This window comes from Rhincodon typus, chromosome 9 (assembly GCF_021869965.1).
Source record: "Rhincodon typus isolate 14 chromosome 9, sRhiTyp1.1, whole genome shotgun sequence".
In the NCBI taxonomy this organism is placed as follows: domain Eukaryota; kingdom Metazoa; phylum Chordata; class Chondrichthyes; order Orectolobiformes; family Rhincodontidae; genus Rhincodon; species Rhincodon typus.
The window spans coordinates 88,403,842-88,416,199 of NC_063340.1; the positions used below are offsets into that span (position 1 = coordinate 88,403,842).

The 12,358-nt window shown below is 40.7% G+C and overlaps 1 protein-coding gene across 1 annotated transcript in view; it reads right to left on the reverse strand.

The window, feature by feature from the left end:
* The window catches only part of LOC109915609 (collagen alpha-1(XII) chain-like), a 259,058-nt gene that overhangs the window by 201,075 nt on the left and 45,625 nt on the right, over positions 1 to 12,358 (reverse strand). Inside the window, exon 12 of the mRNA XM_048601391.1 lies at positions 5,627 to 5,899. Coding sequence (XP_048457348.1) covers positions 5,627 to 5,899 — 273 coding nt within the window. The remainder of the gene's footprint in view (positions 1 to 5,626; positions 5,900 to 12,358) is intronic.

The following is a 12,358-nucleotide window of genomic DNA, read 5'->3' on the forward strand; positions in this document are numbered from 1 at the left end:
AGTCTCTACATTCTTATTTTAATCCCAAAACAATTTTTTATTTATTCTTGGGAATTGAAACTAGCATTTATTTTTCATCCTGAGTTTCTCGGCTTTTTAACCACTCTGAAAAATACTGAAGAATTAACAGCATGGTAAGAGACCATGCCCAAACTAGGTAATGGCATTAGTTGGGTTCTTCAACAGTTTATACTGATGCCAGAGTGCTATATTACTTAAGTAAGCCAAATTCACATTCTCAAAGCACCAATGTGAGGATGTGAAGTCACAATCCCTGGATTATTAGTCCAGGCCTCAAGGATCTAGTTCAGTAACATGACTGCTGCATGATTGTATCATGTTGTGATTACAACAGCGAAAATAAAAATCAGTCTCGTGCACAACTCAAAGCCAAAAACACTCAGCCACTCAGCTAATGACCGTACAAGATAGTCTGCAAAGAAACCGCATCAATCCTCACATTCAACTTATCCAAGATTTGTCAAGTGCTTATAAGTAGGCCATTAAAATGGGTAGTGATATCATGACTATTAGTCAAGAAGGAAAAATGTAAAAAACCATTCAATTTTCCATGCTGGCCCTTGTTATTCAGTGATCTTTCCACAATTTTGTAAAGACTTGCCGAGATCCCAGGAGGCTGCACGCTGGAGCTGGCTAAAGCTCCCTTAGCTCGGCGTTCGCCAGCTGCAATGAGAAGGATGGTTTTCGATCCTGATCGCCTCATTTGGCAATGCATTGCCAAAACAAAAAGCAGACCCTTGCAGGATCCATTCTTTTTACTTCAATTTTAATCTTCAAACAATGCAGGGAGTGCTGTTAATGTTCCAAGGTCAAGACTTTGATGCACAGTCTGTCCCTGCCCCCATTCCATCTCCTTCTTTCACTCTGTGAAATGATTTCTCCCAATCTAATTCCCTTATAACTGAATTCTTCTTTCAATATTCATGCTTATCTGCCTTGTTCTCCCTTTCTCTGCTGATGGAACTGAGTTAACTGAGATTGCCTTCTAGGTTTACCCTCAAGGACCTCACTCAAGTTTCCATTCATCATGCGCAAGTCAGATATTCAGTTTCAGCAAGCTGTTTACTTTCTATTCTCTATTCATTCCGGAGTTGCGTCTCTGCTGGCTGTTAATGTCCATCCACAGTTGCTGGTTTGATGCATACGAGAAGAATTTCCTTCAGATGGTCGTAAAGATCCAACCACGTTTCTTTTGATCTAGAGTCATATATTTTCCCTGGAGCGTTGGAGGCTGAGGGGTGACCTTAAAGAAGTTTATAAAGTCATGAGGGGCACAGATAGGGTGAATAGTCAGAGTATTTTCCCTAGTGTAGGGGAGTCCAAAACTAGATGGCATTGGTTTAAGGTGAGAGAGGAAAGATATAAAAGAGACCTAAGGGGCAACATTTTCACACAGAGGGTGGTGCGTGTATGGAATGAGCTGCCAGAGGAAGTGGTGGAAGCTGGTACAATTACAACATTTAAAAGGCATCTAGATGGGTGTATGAATAGGAAGGGTTTAGAGGGATATGGGCCAAATGCTGGCAAATGGGACTAGATTAATTAAGGATAACTGATGAGCATGGATCAGTTGGACTGAAGGGTCTGTTTCCATGCTGTACAGCTCTATGACTCTATAAACCAGTCCATGTAATGATGGAAGCCTTCCTTCTTTGAAGGACAGGGAATCAGATGGATTTTTATGACTGCTGGACAGTGTCATGTCCACTTTAACTGGCACCAGATCTTTGCCTCCAGATATTTCAAAGCTGAAGTCAAGTTACCAAACTGCTAATGATATGGCTTGAAATCATAAAGAGCAGCAAGATCAAGGGAATCAAGGGTTACAGGTAAAGAGCAGGAACATGGATGTGAGGAATGTCGGATCAGCCACAATCCTATTGAATGGCGGAGTAGACTCAAGGGGCCGAATGGGCTACCCCTGTTCCTATTTCTTCTGGTCTAATGGTCTAACATTAACTGGATAACAATCAGAGGCAAGAACCCTAACCCACTGCAATATTCTAACCACCAACATGACTGAAGCAGTTAGGTTCATCTGGCCAGCCTCACCGAATCAGTCAACATTTTAAGATTCCTTCATTTTATCACAGACTGTATTCTGTGACTATGTCGCTAATTATCCATGCACAATGAACAGCATTTTTTTTTCTTTTTACATGCTTGCACACACATATACATCAACGCACAGCACAATAACACACAGAAACATATCCCCGCTTCACATTTTAATGGGGATCTGCCCAAAGGTTCTGCAGAGGGACTATTCAAAAGGTTGAGTGTGAATGTCATGCAACTTTTAAACATCAAAGGAAATATGCATCGGTTGCCGCTTTGTAAAGTATTCTGTTACCTCGCAATTTGAGAAAGCACTCAGCTGAGTTTTACTTAAAAACAGCAACATGCTTTTGCCTGTTCCTTGGTGTCAGGTTGCTTCAGGAATTGAATCGTCTAAAAGAGGGAATCATGGGATCAAGCTCCATTTAAGAGTGCCTAACCTATTCCTTAGTCAAAGAGTTTCATAGCATCCCTACAGTGTGGAAGCAGGCTATTCGGCTCATCAAGTTTACTCTTACCCTCTGAACAGCAATCCATACAAACCTAACCCTCCAACCCCTTGAATCTATAGAACCCTGCAGGCTTTATGTTTAACAAGAACTGTGGATGGTGAACACGAAGAGTAATGAAATTGTATTGAGGTGCCTCTGAATGGAAATATGGTGGAGGGAGAAAAGTTAATTTCTAGCGCAAACTGTTTTGCAACAGCCTGTATATGCTTGACATGGAATATTTATTGTAAATATTAACACTATTACATCATAAGACTATTGAATTGAAGCCCTTATGGGCCTGGTGCTGGGAAGTGGGACTAGCACCGATTTCATGTAGTTTTGGTGGTACAGACTCAATGGGCTGTACAATTTTATGATTCGATGATAAGAGTGGAATATGTTGTATGGAGACGAGTTGAATTCTAGTGCAACTTCTGAAATTTCAACTTGAAACATTTTGGAATAAATTTTTACCAATTTTATGCAATAAGGTATAATTTGGGAAATATAAATCTCCTCGCTATTTCTGAGGGCTTGCTACACACTCATCACCACCTTCTCAGAAGCAACTAAGAATGGCAAAAAATACTCTGGTCACTACATTCATGACAGCAATGAGTATGGATGGATTTCATTGACTGTTGAGTGCCTTAGGATGTCCTAAGGATTTGAAAGAAAGTAGGGGAAAGGAAAGATTTGCATTTATGTCTCTTTTTTCAGCACTAATATCTGTCTCGAAGTCCTTTAGAGTCAAGAGGTATTTTTTGAAGTGTAGTCACTGGTGTAATGCAGGAAACATGCACAACAAGCTCCCAGGGCTCTATGGATGAGTCTCTCTTGCTGTTCATCAAAACAGTGCCATGGGATCTTTCAAATCCAATCACAGAGTTCAGATACAAAAAAACTGCAGATGCTGGAATCCAAGGTAGACAAGCAGTAGGCTGGAAGAATACAGCAGGACTGGAAGAAGGGTAACACCTGAAGCATTGACTGTTCCTTTCCTCCAGATGCTGCCTGGCCTGCTGTGTTCTTCCAGCCTCCTGTCTGTCTGCCACAGAGTTTATTCGTGGCTTCAGCATTTCAAGCAGTCCAGCACACCCTCAGTACTGCAATGACATGTTAGCCTAAAATCTTGTGCTCAGGTCTTAAATCCAGAACCTTGTGACCTCGAAACATCTGTGCTGTAGCTGGTACAACGGCAAGTCTTTCCACAATGTCTTTTTGATCTCACTTTTCCTTAGCATGTGTCAAAACTCGGGAAGAAACTTGCGGTCACTTTCATGATGTATTGGCACATAATCTGAGATAAAACGGAGCTGATTAACATTTTCATCTGCCCAGTTTTGGGATGGATAATTAACATCTTCACTGAAGAAACTCGTAAAAATGTACACTGTTTTTATTTTATTTTTTTAACCAGAAGTCGATTTCACCAGCGCCCTGAAATTGCCTGTTCCTACACGTTCTGTTGTCTTCAGGATTGGACCCTAAACCCATCGCAGAATTCCCTTCCATTCCCCACATTGCAAGAATCAGTAGCTGTAAGAATTGTTAATGTTTTTGGTCCATCAAGAGAAACTTCTTCCTTCCCTGTTCCCGGCACTGAGTTGGACTCCAGTCTACAACCCCTGCCCCACTATTCTGTGTCTTACAACACTCTTGTGAGCTTTCCATTGTGCCCAACATTCCTGCTCCCCCTCCCCACATCTCCAAAAACTCAAAACTATGAACTATTCCTTTGGTAATAAGTTATAATTTTTGGCAGATAAAATTGTTAAAAGTTTCACATGATGAAAATGACCAGATTTAAGTAATCATAACACTATGTAATTTTCCACTCATCCCCTTCCATTGACAACAACACATATGTTAAACATAATCGCAGGTACCTGGGGATGTTTATGATGCGGTAATTGAAACATAGAATTTAAGCTCATTTCACAAACAATCATAATGATATTTGGACAGCGTGCAACATCCAGAGATGTGGTAACCATCTTGAAACAATTCAAGTAGCTCTTTACTTGTTTTTATTTGTTACTGCAATGTTTATAAAAGGATGGTCCAATTTAGTTCCAGTTTCATTCTTGTGCTGACACCAGTTTCATCGTAGTCTCTGACAGAGAGCACGCTCCTGGTTTCCTAATCACCTACCCTACAAAGTCAGACCTGGGAGACTTCACACTAAGAGCAGCAATCTGTCAAAATGGTCTAACGTCCCATGCGATCCCATATTTCCACCTCATCTACCTTTGGAGGAGTTAAGGATGGAGCAAGGTTTTTCAGAATCTTACCTCAAGGGGTTAATTGGATTGGGTACAGTTGATGATAGAACTGACCTATGCAGTCCTGAAGAGTCATTTGTCCTTCATTTGTGTTCTTCTTGAGAGCAATTAATAACTGTGGTGGAGTAATTTAAGTCTATTTCATGATTGTAGTAGGCAGTGTGCAACCTCACCTCAGACAAGGGGAAGGTTGAGAAGGCAGGATCTTCATGGTAACCTCAGCTGCTGTGAGAACTAAACCACACTGTTGATGTCACTCTACCCAATCCTAACCATGAATGATGCCCATCAGTTAATTTCTAGGGAAAGAAATATAATTATTAATTATTCCACAAGATTCCACAAGAGGCTGCTCTCAGGATTAGGGCCAGCAGCAAATGACTGGCGTTATTATTCTATTGTTGCATGAGTTTCTATCAACAATACAGCTGTTGGGCTGTGATGTTTTGGATTTAACTGGCTCAATGACGGTTGCATTTATGTTATTTGCGTTCTGCCTGAAGGCAGGTCTGGGGCTGACTGCTGGTGTTTCATCCTGCGCTGTTACTTTAGTCAGGGGTGGCTAGCTACTCTCTCCCACTCTCAGGGGCAGAGCATGGTGGCAGGTCCCAAGTCTAACTAAGCACGTTCTTGCCATCTGGCCAACTGAGACAAGCAGAACCCCATTGTAGTGTGAATCCACTCTAAAACATGCTTTTTTAAAATTTATTCTGACAAGGTTATTAAATTTTCCCATTTATTAATTCAATAATTTCTTGTAAAATGTACCTTCTTTAGTGGTGCCTTGTCCAATCAGTGCTTGACCAACAAGCGTTCGGTACTCAGGTATAACCTGCACTGAATACTTGGTGTCTGGGAGCAGGTTCTGGAGGGTTGCCAATGTCTCCAGACCTCCAACAATTACTTCCTTGCTATCGCCTCCCAAAACCGGTCTGTACTCCACTCTGTATTGCTGAACATTCCCGGGAGCAGCTGTCCATCTGACCTTGAAACTGTCTGTGGTTTCATCAAATACCTCCAAGTTACTTGGTGACCCGACCTCTATGGGGAAACACAGAAAAAACATCATTGTTAATGGCAAGGAAAATATTATTTCCTGGTTAAGGAGCTAGATTACATAAACCTAAGGCAAAAAGTCAGAATCATTCATGCACCATTTCACAACATGTGGCCTGTTGCTACTGTTCGTTAACCAGGGCGCATTAGGCAGCCCAGAGTACTATGGGATACATTAATGAAAAAGCAATGATAGTCCAGATTTCAGTCAGCTATCAATTAGTTTTAATTTCAGATGTTTATATCTCACTAAAATCTTTAAACATGTGTCCTGCGTTTTCAAGAAAAAAAAACTGGCTCCATTCTTAATTGAGATAACAAGGTGTAGAGCTGGATGAACACAGCAGGCCAAGCAGCATCATAGGAGCAGGAAAGCTGACGTTTCAGGCCTAGACCCTTCTTCAGAGCCTTCCTGCTCCTATGATGCTACTTGGCCTGCTGTGTTCATCCAGCTCTACACCTTGTTATCTCAGATTCTCCAGCATCTGCAGTTCCTACTATCTCCATTCTTAATTGATTTGCTTTTTTAAGAACATTTAAAACCAAAGGAACTAGCAGCAGGAGTAAGTAATTCAACCCGTTCGGCCTGCTCTGCCATTTAATACAATCATGGCTGTTCTTTTCTCAGCCTCCACTCCACTTTCTGCCCGCTCCCCATACCCATCCAACCTATTACTAATTAAAAATACGTCTATCTCCTCCTTAAATTTATTCAATGTTCCACCATCTACCGCACTCTGCAATATGTAGATTAACAGTCTACAGCCTTTGAGAGAACTAGTTTCTCCTCGTCTTGGTTTTAAATCTGCTACCGCTCATCCTAAAACTGTGACCTCTCATCCTAGATTGCCTTACATGAGGAAACATCCTTGCTACATTTACTTTGTCAGTCCCCTTTAGCATCTTATCTACCCCAATTAGATCTTCTCTCATTCTTCTAAACTCCAGACAGTATTGGCCTAAACTACTCAATCTCTCTTCATAAGATAGATCTCTCATCTCTGGAATCAATCTAGTGAACCTCCTCTGAACGGTCTCTATTGCAACTACATCCCTCCACAAGTAAAGGGACCAAAATTGTATTCAATACTCCAGGTGCAGCATCACTCGTGCCTTGTACAGTTGCAGCAAAACTTCCTTACTTTTCTACACACTTCCTTTAGAAATAAATGACAAAATTCAGACTAAATTTAAGAAGAACCAAGTATTGCTTCTCCAACCAAGCTAAGTCTTAAGTTTTTACAATAAAGCAATAACGTCTGTTCACTGACTAAGGATTAAGTTCTCCATAAATAGGTTTAGAAATGGAATCCTCTACATAGCCTGGTCCCCTGCATAATTGTGGGAAGGAGTAAATTAGTGCAGATACTGGAATCTGATTTAATTTTGGGAAGTTTATTGCAAGTGTCATATCCTGAATCAGCAACCATAGCCAGGGAATGAAAGATTTTCTACCTTTAAGTTGAGTTACCAATGCATTGGACAGCTGGCCTTAATAAAATGCAGTAGGCCCTTAAAAAAGAATTAACTCTAGAATTATAAAGCAAAGAAGAAGGCCAATTGGCAAGTACTGGGTCTTCGAAAACATTCTCCAATTAGTCCTATCCCCATGTCTCTTTCACCATAGACCTGCAATTTCTTCCTGTTTAAGTCCTTTATCCGATGGTCTTTCGAATAATTGATTATCTGTTTGAACCCAAGACTTTTGTGCATAAACATACCCAGCCCCAAACAAGCAATCATGTGAGAGCTAGGGTGCTCAAATATTGTACTAGGATAGTACGCGATACCATTACATAAGCCACAAGTGAATGCAATGGATTTGGCAAAATGCGTGAACAACATAATGTCTGATTCCCCATGTGATCTGAGAGCATCGCAGGGTCAGAGTTACAAATTACAGTCAGCGCATTAAGCTGCTGTGCTCTAGTACAGGGGTAAATTAGAAGCTTCTCTTACTGACTGTTACATGATTTATGTACGATGTTCAAGAGTTTGGTTTGCAAAAATATGTTTATAGACGCCCATGACACCAACAACTTGAGCCAAGATAATGTTACTTGCATCTAAGCCAGCTGCAATGAGTCCTTTGACAAACTTATTTTTTAAAAAAGGAAAAACAAAATTAACTATGTTCTTTTTGTACGTTAATAAAGTGAATGGATTGTAGGCATTGATTATTAACAGGATAGATGCTTATTTATGTGGAAGTTTCACACATTCATATAACATTAAAGCCACTTTACTTCTACAGAAAAAAAAGATTTTCAATAACGCCAATGACAAGGCTTTTCATTTAGTATTAGATGTAATTCAAGCTCTCTCCCTTTCAAAAGGTACCCAAGGTGTAAGTGGTGCTCAAAATTTGGACATGATAGCTAAGTGAGCAGGTTTGTAGTAGCACAGATTTTATGGGATTGGATAAATAAGTCTGAAAAATGGTAAAGATTTTAGTATATCAGTTGGCACGTACTTATTTACTTCCATCAAAACAGATGTGGATTCTAACATTAACCTCACAGCCTTTCCAAGCGATGGCGGAAATTACACAGGAAGGTAGAGAGTGTATTGTATATTCACAGGAAGGAAGAAAGATAGGGTTATGAATTATGCAATGGAGGTCACCCAAGATTACTGTTAATGATTTTCTTTTTTTTTAAAGAGAGTGTGGGATGTCAGCATCACCTACAAAGGCATAATTTGTTACCCATTCTTAACTGCCCTTGAGGAGGTGGTGGTGAGTCACAGCCCATCTGGTGCATGCCTGTCTGTGTAGAGTTTGCACATTCTCTCTGTGCCTGTGTGGGTTTCCTCTGGGTGCTCCGGTTTTCTCCCACAGTCCAAAAATGTGCAGATTATGTGGATTGGCCATGCTAAATTGCCTGTAGTGTCCAAGGATGTGCAGGCTATTTGGATTAGCCATGGGAATTTCAGGGTTACAGAGATAGGGTAGGGGGATGAATCTGGGTGGGATGCTCTTCAGAGAGTTGGTGTGAACTTGGTCGGCCGAATGGCCTGTTTCCATACTGGAGGGATTCTATGATTCTATGGTGCCCATACTCCCACAGGGCCAATAGGAAGGACAGCTTTTTCCAGGAGAATGTTTAATAATTCATGGAATCCTGACCTGTTGCAGAAGTGAATTAATCACAAAAACTGGATTCTGGTCAACATTATCCACCGACAGCAAAGGTGCAGAAAATGACATTTCTCATTATCCTCATTTTTCTTCCCACACTCTAGTCTTGTGATGAAGTGGACAAGTTATGTGATCTACCCCCAACTTACTGTTTGGGTTTAGGCTCTCCTGGAGAGTGTCTCACCAACTTCAACTCATTCTAAACTCTACTGCCCTAATGCTGTTCTGCACCAAGTCCTGTTCACCATCACCCCAATACTCAATATCTCCTCTTGTTCTAATGCCTCTACTTGAACTTGTCAATCTTATATTTAAATCCTATTATCCACCCTGACCTCTGTAACCTTCTGTAGCCTTACAACCCTTCAAGAGCTTTCACCAATTCTGGCACCTTGTGCATTTCCAGAGAGCAGATGTTAACCAGTTCAGGGAAAATGACTGTTAGGTCTATTTTGGGCTCTGCTGGTTATGTTATTAAAACCAGTAATAAGGAAGTGAATGCTCCAATCAGGGAGACAACATTATATGACCAAGGGATTTGGAACGATGATTGTCATCAAAATAAATTGCAGAAATTAACTGATTTCCACAGAATGACTGGATAATAAATAACTACACTTCAAGAGTAATACATGCATTAAATAAAAACTGAACTAACATCTCTAAAAAACAATTAAATGGAGTCAAGGAATCCAGGCATAGCAGAAGGCAAGAAAGTGAAATGCTGATTTGGAGAGCCAGTGCAAGCACGATGGGCAGAATGTTCTCCTTCTGTGCTGCAAAACGTCTGTGGTTCTTTGCAGGAGGTTAGCTCTGGTGTAGATGAAATTGGATAAATGTACCCAAGAGGTTGTAAAAATATTATCATTCATTCAATATGATCACCCAAATCTAAGACCTTCCCAGGTAGCTTGTGTCAAGAAATAATACACACTCAGTTGATGACCCTTCACTATGAAAGAGTTTACATGGTGCCAGAAGCATTTGACACATTTGAAACAGTTTAGTCTGTCTGTTTACACCTGTTTTAAAATAATAACTTTCACAAATTTACACCTAAAAGTAACAGCTATGTTCCGGGAGCACTATAAATTAATGTAGCCATGATATCCTGTGTGTATTTGAGGTTAATTTGGCAGGTTGTATAAATATCACTAGTTATGAATGAACACTGTTCATAAAGCAATAGTGCTGAGAAAATATGAATGTTTTGTGTTTCATTTGAACTGGGCAAAGAACGTAGAATCTCTTGGTACATGCAAGGCAGAGAAACGCTATAGAATTCTGTACACCTCAGTTGTACCACACTAAACATTCTATTGATAAACTTGATATTTGAAGTGTGGGACTCACCAAATGTATTGCCCTATCTCTCTATAGTGGCACGGAACTGACCAGAGTCACTTCATCTACTCATTTCAGAGGGTAATTAGATTTACACAGAAGCCAGAATGCATCAGAGCAGGAAGTTCCCTTCCCTGAAGGAGGCTATTGAGAGCCAGGTGAGTTTATAGAAAAATCCAGCAACTTTTGTGGCTGATTTTTCTCCAGTGAAGAACTAAAAATTGCACATTTTTTTAATGCACAACTATGGATTTTTAGAATCATAGAATTCTTACAGTGTGGAAGCAGGCATTCGGCCCATTAAGTCCACACTGACCTTCCGAACAGTATCTTACTCAGACCCACCCCCTACCCTATCCCTGTAACCCTGCATAGAAACATAGAAGACAGGAGCAGGAGGAGGCCATTTGGCCCTTCAAGCCTGCTCTGCCATTCTTCAAAATCTTGGCTGATTGTCCAAATCAGTAGCCTAATCCTGGTTTCTCCCCATAACCTTTGATCCCATTCGTCCAAGTGCTATATCTAGTCGTACTTCCCAGCCTAGACACTATAGACAACTTAGCATGGCAAATCTACCTATCCCACACATCTTTGGACGATGGGAGGAAACCAGGGCACCCAGAGGAAACCCACGTAAACACGGGGAAAACATGCAAACTCCACACAAACAGTCGTCTGAGGTTGGAATCGAAGCCCAGTCCCTGGTGCTGTAGGGCAGCAATGCTAACCACTGAGCCACCATGCCACCCAATCTTTACTGGGATTGGTTTCAATAACTATTCACAATGGAACCTAATTTCATCCCAGTCTCGATTTCCTATCACTACACTGTCACACTGAGTACTTACAGAAAACCTAAGTCAAGTATTGAGGCTAGGTTATAGACTCATTGGGTTTACAGAAATCTCTACAGATCACCCATGATCAGAACTGAATGGCAGATCATACAAAACTGAGATCTAAAAGGCATCCATCAATCGCTGAGGGTTTATGTTAACCTTGGGAACAAAGGTGAGGCAGTGGGAAGTACATTGGAAGGATTTGTGTGAATCCAAGTTCAGCAGAGGACACAATCCAGTGGTAGAATCTGTATGGCCCCACCTTTTGTGAAAACCCCTCTTGAAGCAATTTCATTTTGCTTAGTCTGATTTTATTTGGTAAATGCACATTATGTGGGTTTTCCATCTAAGATCTGCACCTTTTTTTATCAAACAGATGTGGCCTTTTCTTCGAGTCACTGCGATGTTGATTCAAAGTGGTGGTTTATAATGCTTCCTCCAATTAAACTTCACAGTTGACTGGCTCTGTTGTTTCTTTCAGTTTAATCTAAGAGACACTTGATGCTTTGCTTTGCTGGCAGCAATGATAACAATTCTTTCTTTCCCTTCACTACCCCAAGGTCAGACCATTTACAAAGCAGGAGACAGAGAATGTGGCATCAGTGAGATTAAATGAGTCAACTTTGTTTGGTGTTGGCTGCCAGGGGATAATTACAGTAAGCCCCTGGAGACTTCACATCTCAGAGTTCATCTGAGTTTTCTTTATCCACCTTAAAGTCTAGATTAAACTGACATGAAAGTCAGTAGTTATATAAGGCAACAATGTAAACAGTAACAATGAGCATTTTGGTAATAGTGTTGAGTTAATGGATGGTTTGGTTTGAAGTACAGAATTGGAGAGATCATGGGTTTGATTACCTGATCTCCGGAGTTATTTTTGAGCGTTTGAACTGGGCAAAGAATCTCAGATAAGCAATACGAAGAAGCAATTTGCCTGTCTGCCTTAAATTGTTAGTGACTCCACCCAGCTGGAAAATGCTGTTTGCATATGTACCTTGGCATGGTTGCCTGTTAGGGTGTTAAATTGAGTGTTCATGATGTCCATGTTTGTATTGGCTTGCTTGTGTGTAGGCTAGTTTGTGCATATGCTGGTGTGTATGTATGTTGGACTGCACATGTATG